The 20,279-nt window shown below is 33.5% G+C and overlaps 1 protein-coding gene across 4 annotated transcripts in view; it reads right to left on the bottom strand.

Moving 5' to 3' along the window:
- Window positions 1-20,279, bottom strand: part of LOC124369852 (SWI/SNF-related matrix-associated actin-dependent regulator of chromatin subfamily A containing DEAD/H box 1 homolog) — a 69,771-nt gene that overhangs the window by 22,350 nt on the left and 27,142 nt on the right. For 3 of the 4 annotated variants that reach the window (XM_046827995.1, XM_046827984.1, XM_046827989.1), the window contains exons 5-11: window positions 19,719-19,905; window positions 18,731-18,806; window positions 10,307-10,478; window positions 10,003-10,190; window positions 7,032-7,231; window positions 1,064-1,202; window positions 831-966 (exon numbers count right to left, since the gene is read on the bottom strand). In XM_046827995.1, the coding sequence (XP_046683951.1) occupies window positions 831-966; window positions 1,064-1,202; window positions 7,032-7,231; window positions 10,003-10,190; window positions 10,307-10,478; window positions 18,731-18,806; window positions 19,719-19,905 (1,098 nt within the window). The remainder of the gene's footprint in view (window positions 1-830; window positions 967-1,063; window positions 1,203-7,031; window positions 7,232-10,002; window positions 10,191-10,306; window positions 10,479-18,730; window positions 18,807-19,718; window positions 19,906-20,279) is intronic. The other variant, XM_046828004.1, reaches the window with a different exon arrangement.

The following is a 20,279-nucleotide window of genomic DNA, read 5'->3' as shown; positions in this document are numbered from 1 at the left end:
TACAGGCAATATAATATGTTCTCTTAGGCTTATACAGTGTCATAACTAGCATTTAAGTCTTCTGATTCACACTACATCGAAACAATGCTTACAGTAAACTTCTGAAATATTTCCATCTCGCTGTGGGGAGCCATGTTTAGTCAACAGATGTTCAACACGAAAGATCTGTTGACTGAAGATAGCTCTCCACACAGCAAGTCTATAATATATATTTATAACATAACAATATATGTTGCTGTTAATATATGTTCTCTTTGTTGATTCTCCTCATGTAAGCAATGATATTATTAACTTTATTTTTTAACTTTTTATTATGTTTTCTTCTTTGTACTTTTAATTGGTATTAGATGATTGTTTTACTGTATAATAACTATAAACTTTAAATGACAATTAGAAGTAATGGAGAATTATAAAAATTAGTAAAAGGCATAAATACCTATTATTGGAAATACTTATTCCTAGACTACCATTGTAATTTTTTTCTGAAGCATTTAACTCATTAGTTTGTATTATATTGAATATATCTATCACCAATTTAATTTTTCATTAACAAATTAGCTTCTGATTAATTAAGATCTTTGCTATGTTGATGACAAAATTTAGCTGTTATAAAAGACTATGATCGCTTCCCAGTTTGATTATTGGTCTCCAAAAAGAGGATTAATTTATCCTTAAGACGTCCATACATTATGGATGAAATATTGGCGTCTGAGGTAAAACATTCACAACTAGAGACATAAAGTATACAAGCTTGTGCATATTATAATAATGTGAAACTGTAAAAAAAATTAAGTATATGAGTGGACAATGTAAATGAAGACCCCACTTACATTGATTGTGATGAGGTTCTCATATCTTTGTGTGTTCATATTTTTTAGCATGTGTGCTTCATCAAAAATGACGTAATGAAGATTAACCACTCGGAACATCTTTCTCTCTTCGTAGCAACTTCCAACCATGCTATAACTGAAACACAAAATTCCAAATTAATAGTACAGTAACAAAGAAAAGTTATATAGGGTTGCAAACAGTGTTATTTTAAACTAATACTGTAAGTACTCACGTGGTGAGGACGACATCAATGTCGTCGAAGCCATTTTTAACCCACGTGTGCCTCAGTGCCCTTCTCTCGTCTGGAGATCCATAATACTGTTCAACCTTCAGCGCTGGACACCACTTTTCAAACTCAATACACCAGTTTTCTAAAACAGTACAGTTTCATTTTACAAATTTAGTACACACTTGAGTAAGACACATTCACTGTCAAATTAAGTATTCAGAACAAGTCAGATGTTTGTTACAAATGTATTTTTTATAGTTTTAACCCTACAACTGGCAGTTGCCTGATTATCAGTCGATATTAATGTTTCTGTAGTGGCAGTCGCCTGAAAATCAGTCGATTTGACACGTGCCCGTTTGACATCTGTTATAATCAATACACGAACTAAACTGCAATGATTCATATACCACTGGAATCAGAAATAGTTGCTGATTTGATCGATGTATTTTGTTTTGTTTTGTATGCCATGATTTAAGTATGACATATTGAAAACGAGAGTTGTTTGTAAACAGTCGGCCATTTTTGTTGTATTGTTACCCGGTCGCGTTATTCTTGTCCATCTAAAACGTAAGTTTATTACATGAAATAAGTGTTTTTATGTAATAAGTGTGTTTATTTATGCGTATAAATTCTCGTATATTGTGTTTTATCAGTTTATTTTGTCATGTTATGAAGAAATATATGTGAAAAAATATATTAGTGAGATTTTGTGTTCTAGGCTATGTGCAGTGTTGTGATAGTTTTAGTTAGCTTTAGGCTCATTTTCATATGCGATGATCATATAAAGCTTCTTTATTTATTTTTATAAGCTTACTTTTAATGTATTTTATGAATTTTTCGAGTAATAATTAAGGTTTTGATGAATTTTTGTAACACAGTCGTATCCATAGCAACGAATTTAGCCGTATTGTACTATCTTCAGATTAGAGTATTTCATAATTGTTTTAATTAAAAAAAGTGTAGTAAACTATACATTTTCTAAAACTATAAAAAATTTTAACATTTTGGGTATTTTGGAAATATTTTTTTTCACACAATATGTCTTTTATAGGTGCACCCCCACCACTTTTACATACCTTTTTTAATTTTTGAAAACAAACTTAGTAAAAAAAAGTGATAAATTTCTTATATTTTTGGGTTTTTATTTCCATGAATAAAAAGTAAATTTTCTTGTGAAAACAGTGATATATAATACATATAGGTTTATAATCAAATTATATTTAAGAAAAATAAAAACCAATACTACTGCAAAACACCTCAAAATGGCCTGCCACTTGAGGAAATTTCAACTGCCAGCTCGAGGGTTAACCCTCCAAGCGTCCCGCGCCGGAATTCCGGCGAATTAAATAAGCGCGTGTAGCGTCCACACCGGAATTCCGGCGAATTAAACACGTGCGGAAAAGAACAACTCCTGAATGAGCTAGCCGTGTCTGGTAGGGCCTGATCGATATATCGTTGGAAAGGCCGTAAATGCACGAGTATTTTGATACCCAATACGATAATTTTCTTTAGGTATTTTGGCAACACTGACCCAAAAACTTTCTCCCCTTTTGTTGTGTGCCAGCTGGTTAGTCTCGAGCGGGTCGGCCTTTGTGTACGGTGCGTTAGTTTCGAGCGGGTCGCCTTTGTTTACGGTTGCGTTACTGTGTTTATTGTTTTGTTCTTTATTTAGTGCAAATGGCAGAAGATTTTTTTGGTAGATCAAGTGATTTGAGAGAATTAATTCACGAAGAAGATGGGGACATTGATAGTGATTTAGAAGCTGAAGAATGGCCAGACAATTGTATCACTACAAAGGACTACTCATCGGGCAGCGGCGAGGAATACGAACCGGACCTTGACAACATTTCTTCATCAGACTCAGGTGATTCAGACAACGGCAGTAGAACTAATACCAATAACGGAAATACATCAATACCATTACCACCTCCACAATCAAGTGAATGGGTTAGGACTTACTCAACCGAACCAGAATGTAATGTTGGAAAATAGGTTTCAGGTTAGACAGCCAGGAGTAAAGAATGTGCCACCACGAAATAGTAAACCTATTGAGTACTTTTACTTATTTTTTTACCAATGCTGTATGGAAACCACATAGTCAGACACACACTAACTACTATGCCCAGAACAAAATTAAAACAAAGAGAGATTCTGGAAACAATGCCAACGCATTCTAGATTTACAAGATGGGTTGATATTACTGTGTTCAGACATAAAAAAGTTTTTCGCTTGTATTTTGAATATGGGTTTGATTAGACAGAAGAAATCTACAAGCCTATTGGGACACTAGGGCCTCACAGACAATACCTTTTTTCCATAAAGTAATGTCATACAATAAATTCATGCTTATCAACTCTAACCTACATCTGACAATGGCGCCAACTCTCCGTCGTGGACAACCCAATTATGATCCCTGGGTGAAAATTAGATTTTTTATTAGACCATCTAAATAAAAAATTCAAAGCCTACTTTACTGCTTATCAAAATGTTTGTATTGATGAATCCGTAGTGGGAATGAAAAAACCGTTGTGTCTTCATACAATATATGCCCAATAAAAAAACATGCCCGCTACGGAATAAAAAAATTTTGAAGTATGTGATAGCAAAACCAGTTACATTTTACATTTTGAGCTTTATAGCGGTAGTGATTTTTTAAAAGGAAAACCCGGGCACCTTTTACTGAAAAAGTATATATTAGAAATCATGCAAAAAGCAGGTTTGTTGGATAAGGGTCACCACTTATTCACAGATAATTTTTATACCAAAATCCTCTTGCTGAGAAGCTTTTGAAACCGTTCAACTTTTATCACTGGTACAATAAATAAAAGATCTAAATTTATTTGCAAAACAAGGCATTGAACAGAAATTAAAGCTAGAGAAAGTGTATATTTCAGAAAAAGGTGAATTACTTTTTGTTGGATTTCGACAGACGTTCTACCCGAAAACCGGTTTTTCTTATTACTACTGCAGGGCATGCTGAAAGATAAAATTATCAGAAGCAAAAAAGGCCAAGAAGGTGTCAAACCAGTTGTTATACATAATTACAACCAAGCTATGGGAGGAGTAGACAACTCTGACAAGTCCATTTATCATTTATCTTGTACACGTCCTACCCAAAAGTACTGGAAGAAACTCTTTCTAAATTTTATCGACATGGCTCTATTCAATGCCTTTCTTTTGTATGCAAATAACAGTGACCAACCAATGGATAGAAGGAATTTTATTGTAGACATTATTGAGACACTGGCAGAAAATGATACTGTTCTACCAATACCACAACCAGGTCCAGGAGGTGATACTTCTCACAAGCTCACTCACTTACCCAACAAGAAATGATCGGATTTGCGTTGTATGCAACAAGAAAAGCACATATTGGTGCCCAGAGTGCAAACTGTGGCATCCACAAACATTGCTACCCTTATTTGGATCACTTTTGGAGGCCTTCTGCTAAAGGGAGGAAAAGAAAGAGGCAAGCACTCCCCAGCTGCTCTTCGGACTAAGATTTTTCGAAGAAAAAAATAAAAAAAAAAGAGTGTACCAAGTTCGGTATATTGTAAATAGTGTTGTCAGTATAAGGTTTTATGTAAATATTTAAAACATCTTCTTTTTCTACATTATTTATTGAAACATAATTGCTATTTTGGATGTTTTAATAACAATAAAAAAGTGATGGTTATCTAAGTGAAAAAGTTGATAAATTTTTTTTTTCTTTTTTAATTTTTGATTTATAAGCTCTAAGTTTCAACACATATTTTTGGTGAGTAAATTATTTAATATTTCCTTACTAAGAATTTATTACTGATTACAATGGTATGCTATAGTGTATGATTATTTCCATATTTGTATTTTTTGCAAATTTTTATCTGAATGTCTGCAAAACGGCTAAATGATGCTGGACGTTCAAGGTGGTTTATACGGGACGCTGGGAGGGTTAAGTCTCAATTTGAATCTATACTTACAAATTTGATATCAGATATATCTATCTATTAGTTTTATCGTACATAAACATCAGTTTAGTAATCGTATGTTAAAATATTCATAGGGAAAGTCTTGAAACCTCTAAACTTATGTATTTTAATCATGACACCTACATTTTTGTGTAAATATTATTACATAGAACTATTATAACATGTTGTTCATAAGTCTCAAATAATAACTGTAGCATTCACTTTGTAGAAAGAATACTAATACCAAACATGTAGATGTTAACTGTGTATGTTGAATTTGCGTAAATGTTAGAACGTTGTGAGTTATTATGGAAACACTCTGTTTATCGTCTTAATTCAGGTTTTATTGATTACAACAACTGTTAATAAAACAAATCTATTGGATTATCTTATGCAGTATAGAATAAAATAATCTGGTTGGGTTGGGTATATACTCTAGTATAAGAGTCAAGATGTCAATTGTACAAGATGTACATTGTCAAGTTGTAATGAAAATACATAGTATGTTCATTATCATAAAGTGTTGGCTTTTCAATAATACTAATTATTGATTTAATTTCCTTTCTTAGTTTTACAAGTTCATTAAAAGGTCATATAATGCAATAATTTTGTTTGCCATCGTTGATCAGAACATATCTAATAAGAAGCATTTTTAAAGAAGGTAAAACAACATTTATATTATATCAGCAAAAGACTAAAAATGATTTATTCACTAAAGTTAAATCTCGATACTTTGAACCTCTTTAAATTTAATTCTTCAAAAACTCAAATTTTTTCAATCTCCTTGAGAAAACCTTTCTAAATTGAAAACAATTACTTTAAACTTTAAATAATCTTACAACTAAATTTTACCTCTGTAAATTGAACTTCAGAGTAATTTAACCTCTATAACTGAAAGTCCAAAACAGTTAAGTCAAACTCTATTTAGATTAACCATTATAAGTTGATTTCTACCTCAATAACTCAAATTTTTTTTCTCGGACCTCGCTATCTCGAGACCCCAAGGAATACAATGTATGCCTAGACCAAGCGTGTTGTGTCTTGTCAGTGAATCATTTGTCTGCTGCCTGCCAATCCTTTGTCTGCAAGTCGCACGCTACGTAACTGTACTTAACATTTTGATTGTGCTTTTACTTATGTGAGTGACAATGAGTGCTCAAAGAAAGGTTAAAACTTTGACTATCAGTGAAAAGTGTAAGATAATTAAGCTAGTGAATGATCACGCAAGAAGGACATAGTTGCTGAGTTCAGCTCTCAAGTAGTATGCTGTGAACAATTCTGAAGAATCAGGCAATTATTGGAGCACTGACAAATGAAGATAAATTAAGTGTAAGAAAAAGAGGGAATATGAATTTCCTAATAATGAGGAATGCATGACATGGTTTAAGTAATGCAGGGATAAGAACATTACTTTATACGGTTAGAGTTACAGAGGTAAAAACTACTTCTTCAAATTTTCTTTTCTTTACCTCTATATCTTGTTTACCACTGTAAATCAAATTCCATAAAATTATAACTTTAATAACTCAAACAATTCATATCTCAAAACCACATCTAACTCTATGCAAAACGGAATTCCCTTGATTTTCGAGTTAACAAGGTTAGACTGTAGTACTACCATTTCTATGAATGTTTATAGTAAGTTATATTATAAACAAGTATAACACAACAACATTGAAGATTCTTTTAGTAAATGTATTGTAAATCTTATAAATGTACACTAACCATTGACGTGTTTGTTAGTTCCTGGATTATTAAAATAATATTGTACCTGTATCAAATGTTACAACATTTGAAAGCGTTTTTTACAAAATTTGGGAAATTACATTTTTTCTTCTAACAGAAAAACTTAAAGGCATTTCCTTCCAAGTACTTTTTTTTCTTTTTTATATTTATAGCACATTTAAGACTAGCAAAATGATCAGCTAAAATGCAACTGAAAACTTATTATATTGAAAAATATATTGGAGATGGAAGAAAGACCTCAAACACACACAATGAAAGAGGTGGTACAAAAATACTACCTAGTGTAGAGGCAGGGACCACAATGAGGTGAGGACTGTTAGGGGTGGTCTGACCAGTCTCCTTGAGATGAGCCAGGAATGCTATCACCTGTATGGTCTTGCCCAGTCCCATCTCGTCTGCTAGGATACCACTGAGTCTCTGGGAGTTCATCACATTCAACCAGTTCAGCCCCACCATCTGGTACGACATCAGCTTCAGTCTGGACACAATTACAAATATAGTTGTCAGTTTAAACAAGGGCTGTCCAGAAAGTAACAGACGGTTCATTACGAATCTTTGCTGCAAGAGCCACTATCTTGGTATCTAAATATTCCTGCACTCAGTAATCTTTCAGCTATAATAATGTGCAATCTGTATTCATCCTACTTTGCTATCATGTGTTAAAACGTGTGCTGCAATAGAAAAGTAATCAGTCTTTTAAAACCTTACCAAGTTAGTTTTAAGTACAGGGTGGCGCAAAAGTCACAAAGGACGGTTGGTTAAAACAGACTAGATTTATTTGAAATTATTTTTTATTACAAACAATACTTACAATTATTTTTTATATTCAAATTGTTTTCTGTCTTCATTAATTTTTCTGGAATACTGTTACATACTCTACGGCATAGTGTGGGATCATTGTCCAAATCATAAAATGCGTCATGTATGTAGTCTTTCAGTTCGTCAATAGTATGATGCTTTCGAGAATAAACAGATTCCTTGACTACTCCAGCTTAGATGCTAATCGTCTGGTCAATTTTCGAGGACTTTTGGTTACAGCTAAACATACCCGCAATAAATTGTCATCAGTTGAGACTGTAGATGGGCGGCCAGACTTTGGTGCATCCATAACAGATCCATGTTGCTCAAATCTATCTCGTATGTCGTACACTGTTTGTCTAGACCAGGGCTGCCCAACCTACGGCCCGCGTGTCAGTTTTATGTGGCCCGCCTTGTTGCCAAAACAACCAAATTTGTTTAAAAGCATTTGAAATATTAAATAAATACAAATTTTGAGAAACAAGCAGTCTAGCCGATTTCACGTAGAACGAGCCGTATTCATTTGGTGGAGTATGAGTGTTGAAAGAAGTAAAGTAGTTGCAGACAGATTTCACTGACTACGGTGGTGGCTGCCGGCTGGCGAATAGAGCGCGCGTAAAGCATGGCACAGCGCGCGGTGCGGCGACGTAACCCCTACCCAACTCAAGGTCACCACTTGCCACGTAATTTGTATGTCCTAGTATCCTAGTAGGATTAATTAAAATCAATGTATTCAATTTATTGGTGACTTTTTTATTGTTCCCTCAGAATTAGAGCAAACATCCAAAAGTCTGGGTTTATATTTATTTCTACTAAAAGAACCTAAAAACATAATATATTATAAACCTTTACCTAACAACTAATAAATAATAAGAAATTACAATAATCAGGAAACAAGGGCAAAATAACCTTAAAACTCATATTTTGCACAAGATTTCTGGAACAAACCCCGGACAATACGTTTTGTTTGGGGTTCCAAATCTCCTCGGATGTTGGCCCGCCTAGCCATAAAGGCTTTATAATGTGGCCCTTGGGTAAAAAAGGTTGGGCACCCCTGGTCTAGACTGATCTAAAGTGTATTCCCCATTCATTAACAACTGCAGTAGCACCACTTTTATAAAATGTTTTTAGCGTGAAAATATTTTCTTCTCTGTTTAACAACTGCAGTAGCACCACTTTTATAAAATGTTTTTAACACGAAAATTTTTTCTTCTTTCGTTAACATTATGACTAATGTTTAACAAAAATTCTATTAGAAAAATAATAATTCGGGGACTACAGCTTTAAACACGTGTCTCAAATGAACTCACTAGTTCAATTGTTGTGTGTTTCATTGCATTGTATTGCCAACTTAAAAAGACATAATTACCAACATTTAGTAATGCCAACATCACGGACAAAACTACTGTACTACGTCTTGCTGTTATTTTTTTTCTTCTTTTAACCAACTGTCCAGTGACTTTTGCGCCACCCTGTATTAGAATTTTTAATGAAACTACAATACCAATAATATTTAATTTGCTGAACTTGCTTAAAACAATATTATATAACAAGTTTACATTAGCTGAATATTTAGAAATATGTAGTTAAAAAAAGTTTAAAATCAGTTGTAATTTGTAGTCCCTTAAGTGAATAACCATGTCAGTTCAAGAATTGTCATGTAAAACTCAAGATTTATTAGGATGAAAAATCTAAAATAAACAAATATCACTAAATGAACAGATTTTCTCTATATCCTAATTCAAGGTTAATTGTTTCTGAGTTTGTTTAGGTTCAGCTCTTTTCACATAACTCTCCCAGTTAATTTACATTTTCCAGTAAAGTAACATGATTTTTAACTCATTTTACAGTAACACTAAGGTTGAACTTCTTTATTTATACAGGCATTCCAAATATTTTTTTTATTTCCCTACCTAACTTTACCTTCAACTCTGACCAAATTACTTAATTTTCTTCCAAACATACTGGTATCCACTGAGTAAACCACAAATTGCCAATGGTCGGATTTTTGGCAGTAAGACTCCTCCGCCTGTTAAATTCTAGGGGTACAACCATACAACATACAAGTATGGAAACTGGCTTTACTGCATATGCACCAATTTAAGATCCTGTCTGAGTTTTAATTAAATATAATTTGTATGGCATTTTGTTTTTTATTTAAGAACTTTTATCACAAAAAATCATACTTAACAGATGATTACTTCGTTTAGGAGACACTATTTATCAAAATTTATTAGTACTGAGTGGTGTAAAGGCTGTCACCAATAATTTCAAATCACAAAAAGTAACTTCATTCAAAATTTTACAACTTAAGATTTGATTAATGATGAGATTCACATAAATAGTTTGGTTATTGATTAAACTAATTAGGTGTTAATTTTTTGAAAATTGAGTAATAGGTGACACTACCAGTCAACCAGCAGTAACCAATCACCAGAGATATGTACTCACTCGGGGTTAAGAATGGAGGGTTGGCAAGATATACTGTGTGAACCAGCTGCAATGGCTTTCTCTGTGCGTGTTGCAATGCGCTCACACTTGCGCATCAGATGTGCCACAACTTCCCGTGCTTCTATCACCTGCTGTGCACCATTCAGCAGGTTTGTCCCCAGGAACTTTCCCGTTTGGAATTTGGTTACCTGCAAACCGACTCTTCAATTAAACCTTTTACTTCAAATTTAAGAAAACCGCTCTTTTCTAAAACAATGCAAATTCATGATTCATCCAGAAATTATTTGAGAATGCAGTTACGTACCAGATCTATCCATCCTTCAAATGGCCTCATGGATTGAATCGCCTCTATTTTCTTCACAGTACAAGAAGGGACAATCCGCAGTTCTCCCTCCGTAGCCGTGTTCAGGAAATCCAAAACTTTTCTTTTTGACTCTGTTAGATAATCACTAATTTCCTCATCGGAATCTGCATCGCTAAAAATTAAAATGCCCGTAAAGTTTTCAAGTTATTTATTCAAAGTAAAGGGTATCTGGAAATGATTGTAGAGATAGCTGTATAATTAATTTTTTGTATACTTTTGCCAAAATAGTTGTAACTATGAAATATTTCAAAAATAACTAAGTAATAAATCTGATGCTTATATTTTTGTTAATGTATCAATTTTAGAATAATAATAAATTATATCTACACCACACATATATAAAATTACAATACAAATGTTAGGTTTACTCATCTGCATCGAGAAAACACATAAGTAAGGGAATTTTATCTCCTAATTTTGTAAGAAGAAATTTCATTAGAATAAAACATGATCTACATCACTGCTTAGGACATTTCTTTCTGAAGAAAACATGTGTTTCAAACATCTTTTCTTGCTCTAAAGGATCAAAATTAATTTCTTTATTCACATTATTTGCGCTGTTTCACTGATGGCTTAAACCTAGTTATGATTAGTCACAACTTTCTGTTTTATTGTGATGATTTCAGATTTAGTGTTATAGTAATACACAAAAACTTTGCTTAAAATTTTCCCACAAGATATATAGGTTTTGTCTAAAGCTGAGTGTGTTTTTGTTATCACTTACAACTTTTAGTTATTGACAACATTGTCATCACTGCTGGTTGAACCAATACTAAAGTTTATTTTTCAAAGAATAAGTTCCTTTTTTTAATTGGAAATTATTTCTATTTGTTGCATAAAACCTATTTTTAGCATACTTTTAATTTTCTCATGTTTTTAAGGCTTTACTTTGGAATTTGTATGTTTTACTTTTCGTTTTATAGGTTTAAAATAGAAAAATATACTTCAAAAAATAAAAAGACTTTTAACTACATATAAATATTTCATGTTATTTACTGAAAAGTATATCTATACTATTACATAAAAATCTAATGGTGTCTGTCTGTGTATTTGTATGTGTGAGTGTACGTGCATGTGCACGTGTATGTGTTTACTCAATCATGGAATAACTACTGAACCGATTGTACTGAATTTTTACACGGACAAAGGATTCCTGGTTAACATAAAAGCCTATTCCTATTTCAAAAACCTCTCAAGCCTATTCCTCACTGGTCTTTAAAGTAGCGAAAGATCCTATCTTAGTCTCTAAAGTTACATTACAGCAAACTTATATTAATTAAAAGATATTATTAATTAAAAGAACTTATTAAATGTACTAAGCTGTTCTGTGTGAACATAGTTTTATGACAGCGCAACAATATGTTTAATTAATTTAATTACCTATTTTCAGTTGGTTTACATTTATAGTCTTGAAAGCATAGAGTAAGCTTGATACTAGCAGCACTGAGCTCTTGTCTATGCTGGCTTGTCTGGATCACTTAGACTATTACTCCTGTCTGATGGGACCTCCCCGGGATTTGAGCCTGTGATCTCTCAATTAGAGTGCCGTGACTATATCCACTAGTCTACAGAGGAGGACAGCAGCACTCCTTATTTTAACCCTTTCTGCAACTACTACTAATCACTGAGTAAGAAAATATTCAGATAAGAAGATTAGAAGCTTTAATAAATATATACTTTGAACTGTACATTTTAGCAAATATTTAAGTATGCACTGCTTGTTCTGTTCTGTGCTGTAATGCAGATATTAAAGACAAAGTTAATATCTAACTTTTACTAGATAGGTTACAAGTAAGCTATTCAGACTTGTGTATGTTTATATATTTTCTATTGGAGAAAAAGGGCCAAATTAACTACAACACACAAAAATACAAAGTCTAGAATAAATTACAATGGACATAAATATACACTTTTTGACATATTTTCTTGATCGACAAGGCAAACTCAACATTGGCGTCAGAAATATTATTAACAGTTTGAAAACTAAAAGCTCTACTGGAATAGATTAAATTTCATCCAAGATTTTAAAACTCTGCAAAGAAGAACTCATTAATCCTCTCTTATATATAACCAACATGTCACTCTCTCTAGAATACTTCCTGACTAAACTGAAAGTTGCCAAGGTGATTCCAATACATAAAAAGGGGAAGAAAGAAGGAATTACAAACTACAGGCCTATTTCACTCATTGCTACAACATCCAATGTAATTGAAAAAAATAGTACTTAGTAGTATTGTTAACTTGCAGGTGATGGAGAACGCGTTACCATCACCTGCAAGATAACAATATTCTAACAGACAGGCAGCATGGCTTCAGAAAAGGAAAATCAACCCTTACAGCAATAGACGAAACAGCAGAATTTATATTAGACTCTCTTGAAGAAGGGAAAAATGTTACTGGAATTTTCTTGGATTTAAGTAAGGCTTTTGACAGTCTTGGTCATGATTTCATTTTTAACAGAAATTGTCTATGATGGGCATTTTGTGAGTACAGCTCAAAAATGGTTTGCATCATATCTGAATGAGCGTACCCAACTAGTCAAAATTAAACATTTTGACCATGAAAGATCTAACATTTTCAGACCCCACATCTTACCCATAACTTGAGGAGTGCCTCAGGGATCTGTTTTTGGCCCCCTCCTCTTCATACTGTTCACAAATGACCTTCTCATGCTTACTGATCCACTCAGTCATACCATAATGTATGCTGTTGATACTGTTATCTTAACAGCAAATAAATCAATAGAAACTTTAGAAATAGACACTTATAATATTAGTGTCAACTCAGCTCTGCAATACTGCCAAAACCACGATCTTGTTTTTAATGAAGAGAAGACTAAGCAGCTCACCTTTGGCAATAAAAGAAAAGACATATCTACAATACCTCAGCTACAGTCTGAAACATTAATAAAACATCTAGGAGTTAAACTCAATGATACTATGTCATGGACTGCTCACATTGAAGAATTGTGTAAGAAATTAAGTAGAGCACTTTTCGCAATAAGAAGAATAAAAGCTATTAGCACCAACAAAACCGTCAAAATTGCCTATCATGCCATTTTTGAAAGCCACCTTAGATATGGAATCCTTGTGTGGGGATCAGCAAAAAATCTTGAACGTGCTCTATTTCTGTAAAAACGAGCTTTAAGAGTTATGGCTGGTTTATGTAGTGTATTTAGTGTGATAAATACTAAGTTGGTAATGTACACACAGTGAGCAAAAACAAATGTAAATTTTTCTGTGACAGTTTAGAATATTTAGGTTTTGTTATCAGTAAACAAGGGTTGCATACCGCACCTAGTAAGGTTGAAGCAATTGTCAAGGCACCTGAACCTCAAAATGTGACACAGCTTAAAACCTTCCTTGGTCTTGTTAATTATTATTCACGTTTCATTCCTAGGATATCCACTATTTTGACTCCAATGTATCAGTTGTTGATAAAGGATACCGATTTTGCATTCAATTTAGCATGTAAGAAGGCATTACAAGAGATTAAGCAAAAGTTCATCTCTGCTGAAGTTTTAGTGCATTATGATCCTGCATTACCACTAGTGGTAGCCAGTGATGCTAGTCCATATGGTATTGCGTCAGTTTTAAGTCAGATTCAACACGACGGTTCAGAAAGACCTATATCATTCGCAAGTAGAGTGTTAAATAGCGCTGAGAAAAACTATTCACAAATAGATAAGGAAGCATTAAGCATTGTATTTGGTGTCAAGAAATTTAGTCAATATTTATATGGTACACAGTTTTTGTTAAAGACTGATCATAAGCCTTCAGTGGCTATTTTTGGACCAAAGAAAGGGTTACCGGCTTTCGCAGCCAGTAGGTTGCAGCGATACGCTTTGTTTTTAAGTGGTTTCCAATATGAGATTGTGTATGTTAAGTCCCAAAATCATGGCAATGCCGATGGTTTATCTAGATTACCTGTAAATAGTGAGGTTAAAGATGAAATTTCGGATGATGACCTTAATATTAATGTCATAGGTACCTATTTGCAGTGTTTAGCTGAAAATGACATACCATTAAGCTATGTAGACATAAAAAAGAATCAATAATGTCAGATAATCAAGAAAAACAACAATTGTATTATAGGGGTAGTAAAACTAGACAATTAGCTATTGGACAGCCAATCATAGCCAGAGATTACAGAGGTAGAAATAAGTGGATACCAGGTGTGGTAGTTTCACGATTAGGACCAGTCACGTATTTAGTTCAACTAAATACGGGGATGAGGTGGAAACGACATATTGACCAGTTGATAGGTTTACAGTGTAGTCCGGAAATGTCTGAGTTGACAACAACGCCTAGAGCCCCAGACGCAAGCTTGGCAACAGAGCACACGCAGGAAACGATCGATATACAGTTGCGGGACAGAGCAAGCGCGAGGTTGCCAGTAGTTTTAGCAACGACCTTGCCCCCCTCTCCGCAAAACCTTAACAATAACAGAAACGCTCAGGGGCAAAGCCCCAGCCCACGTACAAATGTAAACAATAACAGTTCCAGTGTTTCACCCAAACAAATGACACCTGTTAGACAATATCCACTAAGGGATCGTAAATCTGTAGTCAAAATGGACTTGTAAATACAACCCGATTGTGATTTGTATATAATTAATATTGTTTAGGTATTATTATTATCGATTTGTTAATTGTGTTCATTCAATGTGTTATTAATTGCTATATTCAGATTTATTGGTTTTGATTGAAGTGTTTTGATTTGTGTTAAATGATTATATTAAATTTGTATTTTGTTCTCTATAATCTATACTTACAAAAATAAAAAAATATACTGTCAATTTTCTATTCATTGTAATTGATTTAAAATTGGAGAATTGTTTAAAAAAAATTTGAAATTAAAACATTTCTAAAATTGTAGGGGACTTATGTATTTAAGGGGGAGGATTGTAGTGTATTTAGTGTGATAAATACTAAGTTGGTAATGTACCCATAGCAATATTTAATGTATGCACTAGTTATGTTGGCAGTATGTATTGTCAGGCGATGTATCATACGATGTGGTCTGATACGAATAAAGAATGTTCATAGGCTGCTCTCCTGTGACGTCACATCACACCACTACCCTACAACCAACGGTCCAAGCTGACTAGCCAGCAGTCCACCACCAGACACCGTCATGTAAACCTCCGTGTCCCGTCCGTTCCTTTATGAGCGGTCTTAGAGCGATGGTACTCTAAAATGTAACGTCTTATTATTTATCCCGACCCATATAGTGTACAGTGACAACCCGCATATCTTACAGTTTAAAACCTCGAGACAGCTGCAGACAAATTTTTAAAGAATGAAAGATACTGACAGTCATAAGTTTGTATATTCAAGAAACTATCCTAAATACGGTAGGAAGACACTTTCACCGGAATGGAGATATGCATAACTACAACACCAGGCATGGTAACAACTTCACTCTACCAAATCACTCCAGGACCTTTGTGAGAAGAAACCTGCCTTCATGGGGGCTAAATGTTACAACAGACTTCCTGATGAAATCAAAAGATTGGAGTCTAGAGTTATGAAGAATAAACTGCATCATTGGCTGTTGGAGAGACCTTTTTATAACTTAAATGAATTTTTCAATGAGACTGATATGTATTTTTGACAATTTTTGATGATTTTGAAATAAAGTCTCCCCCTCTCTCACCCCCCCTTTCTTCTTGGTGGTTTTTTCTTCAGAGTTTGCTTGCCATTGTAATTGTTTGTTTACAAGCTATTACGTTGTAGGTATCGTATTTTGCAACAGAATTATTGATTTAGTTCTTGTTTTCTACTGTGTATGTATTTATTATTTTATTAGTTCTGTGTATATTGTGAAAAGTTTTGACCATGAGTAAAAAACAGAGATCATTGTACGATTCTATATAGCCTTCTACAAAGCAGTGTTGATATTGCCAGTGATGATCTTAGTGATACTTTTGTAAATAATATTTCTAACACTGATGACAGTGATAGTAAGTTAGAAGGTTCAATGACAATACTGACAATAACCCCGACTATGAAGCTTCAGAGTTGTCATCTTACAAAAGTGATGGTAGGCCTACTGAAGTAACAGCATGGACAGGTAGACCTATTCCTTGCAACAGTACTGTAGATGCTGTTATTGATCAAATTGTAACAAACCCAACCATTAATGACACATCTGATGATGATCCTATCAATATTAACCATCCAGATTGGCTTTTAGTTGATGAAAATAATGATAACTTTGCTCATTCATTTGTATTTGACAAAGTGTATGGTCCAAAACATTGTCCTTTACATGACTCGCCTCTAATAGCACACTTAAACTTACTAGTAAATATGACAAGTAAGTATGCTACAGATTATATTAGAAGACACACAATTTATCACCTGAATCCAGAGCCCGTGATTGGAAAAATTTTAACCCTTTGCGCGCTGTTGAAAAATATGACCGCCAATATTTACTTTGCTAAAAACGCTGTTGACAAATATATTCGCTTTTAAACATTGAGGTTATTATTGGGAGTAAGTAGTTCCCAGTTTTGCCGGTGGAGTGCAGCAACTGCTGGAGCATACATCCCTCAATAGAAAAGCACAGTAATAGTTGTCCCCGCCTCCCGGTTTTTCTCCAAGCTGCAAAATGGCAGCGCACTACCCATGCCACTGCCTGTTTTGCCAGACACTAGCGCTACTGACGAACTAACTCGCCGGTTTAGTTCGTTCGCGGACTGCGAGTGAAACTGTTGTGTTTACGTTGTCAAATTGGTTTTTGACATATTGGGAAGATGTGTTGTGTGTACACGAAACGGTTTGCGCAAGGAGACCATTTACGTGTGCGAGACATGCACCGCCCGGCCGAACCTGCACCCGGATACAGATTTCAAGACATACCACACGTTGACGTTATCTTGAACACCGTGATGGCTAATTTTAGATCTTTTTATACCCATTAATGTTTTATTTTAATAGTATTATATACATACTATACCTATACTATAATATAATATTATACACGATCGTAAAATTTCGTTCAACATTTCGTTAAATTTGGTGTATTTATATTGCTTTATAATTTAAATAAACATATTAAAAAAATTATACTTTTTTCGTTCCCAAAAGACTTTTTATATGGTAACAAACTCAAATACAACGTTAGCGTTGACTTTATTAAAACAAAAATTTTGAGGTATATGTAGCGTTTGGATATGGTGCGTCCCAAATTGCCGTAGCGCGGGAAGGGTTAACTTGTAAGAAATGAAAGCATTTATTATTTTGGATATGGGTATAGTAAAAAAAAACCAACAATTGCGAGCTATTGGTCCATAGCCATCACACCTTTGTTTGGCAAAATGTTTAGCCAGAACAGATTTCAATCCTTGTTACAGTTTTTTTTCATGTAGTAAACAATGCAAAACAGTTACTGGCAAAACCCAGACAACCAGGATATGATCCAATGATCCATGTGGTAAATTCAATCCCATTCTAGAACATATTAACCAGATTTCAGAACTTACTATATACCTCATCGTGAACGTTCAGTTGATGCGAGCCCTGTAAGGAACAAAAAGCCACTCACAACTCCTACAATACTTGCCAAACAAGCAACATCATCGTTGGGGTGTCAAACTATGGATACTCTGTGATTCTGTTAGCAAGTACTGTCTTTCTTTTGTGTGTAACCGAGGTAGCAGATATACTGATAGAAACTCAGGACTTCCCTTCCATGATGTAAAAACACTTTTTGGAAATTGGACACTACCTAAAAAAGGTTATCATGTGTTTGTGGATAACTTTTTTACCACTATTTCTTTAGCAACATATCTTTATGGTAATCTGACTTTCATCACAATGAGAAGAAACTATAAAGGAATACCAACAGAAATGAGGAATAAATTTAGAGTTGGCTAAAAGCTTTACATGCAAAATAAAAATCTTTTGATGTTAGGATACAAAGAGAAAAAAATCCAAAAAAACCCTGTTTTGCACCAGACATCTAAAAACTCAGCAGGAAATATAGAAATGGGAGAAAACTTTTTAATACAAATTGTAGTCAATGAGGAGTACATGGGATGTATTGACAGTTCCTACATACATATATTTTTACATATGCTTTTTTTGTTTTTGCATATAACAAATTTATAAGTTAGTAAAAATGCCAAATTAAACAAGTACATTGTTAGACAAAAACAAGACATTAATCGTTGATGTCTAACAATAAATACAAAAGTTTTTTATAAAACAAAAGGTGTTTAAAACGGCAAAATTGGCCTAGCATTCTTTGCACGTCCTTTTAAAAAAGCAGCCCGGCATTTTTCGTAAGAACTTTTACAAACTGTTTAGCACTAAGAGGATTAATGATAAAATAAAAATTTAAAAGTGTTTTATCTTACCTATCAAACACTTTCTCACCGCGGATGTGATCATCTTCTGAGTCTGAATTTCTCTTCTTTCTCCTTGTTCTCTTTGCTGGAATAAAAAATCAATTGACTAGTTAGTGATTACCACCATTTTTAAGGATGTTTGATTGTCGAACATTAAAAGAAATGTTCCCCCTAATACCAAATATATTTTTATTGTGTAAATGTTTTCAAAAAACTATTAATATAAAATTTAATATTGCACTGAAATTTGGAAGTAATGTAAAAAAAATGAAAAAGAATACATATAAAATAAATATATGGTTTAGATATCTACAGAAGTAAAAAATGTTTTTGTCTTCTAGTAAATATTAATTTTCTAATTTTTATTTTATTTCTTACAATTAAAAATTGCATACAAGATTATAAACATTTTGTACATATATTAAATGAAAAAGTATTTTATATTTTAATGGATTAAGGTATAAATTAAATACAACATTAATTTTCTAGCTAAAATACAGAGTTATATGAAGGAAACAGGATTTTTCCGGACATTTGCCATTGTTCAGTGATACAATACAATCAGTAACACTACGTTTCGAGATCTGCAATTTGATCTCTTCTTCAGGTAAATGACTAAACTAATGCGTGACTACAATCTAGGTTAAAGTGAACATAACATACCAAAGGGTTGTGACACGCATAAATCAGGAACTACAACAGTCATGTTGTGTGTCTATCCCATGCAGATTAACTCTAAAACATGCACTTCGAAACAAAGTGTTACAGATTTTATTGTATCACTGAACAATGGCAAATGTCCGGAAAAATTCTGTTTCCATCACAATCCGTCCATCGTCAAAAACAAACTTCAAACAAAGACTAGAGTTACATATTGGTAAAACTATGCAAAATGCCTCAAATGAGCCCGATCTTTTTATCTAGTAAGTCTAATTTAAGGCCGGTCTCTAAAGGTTTAATACCTACACTGAAAACATTTAGTACACAATTTGTAAACCTTTTGGTCTCGGAGATTCGGATGGAGCCTTTCGCTTTTTATCACCTTCAGAAACTTCATGTACATTGTTGGGCTTTATGTCTTGCTTTACCTCAGTCTTGGTGTCAAAGTCACTTTGGATTATCTCTACACTATTACTGTCATCATCTACTATAAAGATTTCAGGCTCCTCTGTTTTTATTTCCTGCTGTAAATCAATTGCTCGTATTAGTGTTTAATATCTGAAAATGCAACTAAACACTAAACAAAATTACTTTATCACTTTAAAATAAACTTTAAAAAAATTCAAAAGTTATTTAATACTTAAATACACATAACGATGAATAATAGTATCTAGTAAGGTTAATTTTATTAACTGCTTGCACTGACAGTGATAGTGATGCCAGTGCAGTAACTGCATATCTACTGCCCTTTGCTTTTAAACATTCCATACAGAAAAAGATACAGTGAAATTGTTATACATTCGTCAACATATGTAATTAGCATATATTAAGTTAATTTTAGCTGTGTAATATAGGTAAAAACACATATTGGAACACAAGAATGGAACACATATTGAGG

Source organism: Homalodisca vitripennis, chromosome 1 (assembly GCF_021130785.1).
Source record: "Homalodisca vitripennis isolate AUS2020 chromosome 1, UT_GWSS_2.1, whole genome shotgun sequence".
Taxonomy (NCBI): domain Eukaryota; kingdom Metazoa; phylum Arthropoda; class Insecta; order Hemiptera; family Cicadellidae; genus Homalodisca; species Homalodisca vitripennis.
This window is presented reverse-complemented; position numbering and strand designations above follow the sequence as displayed.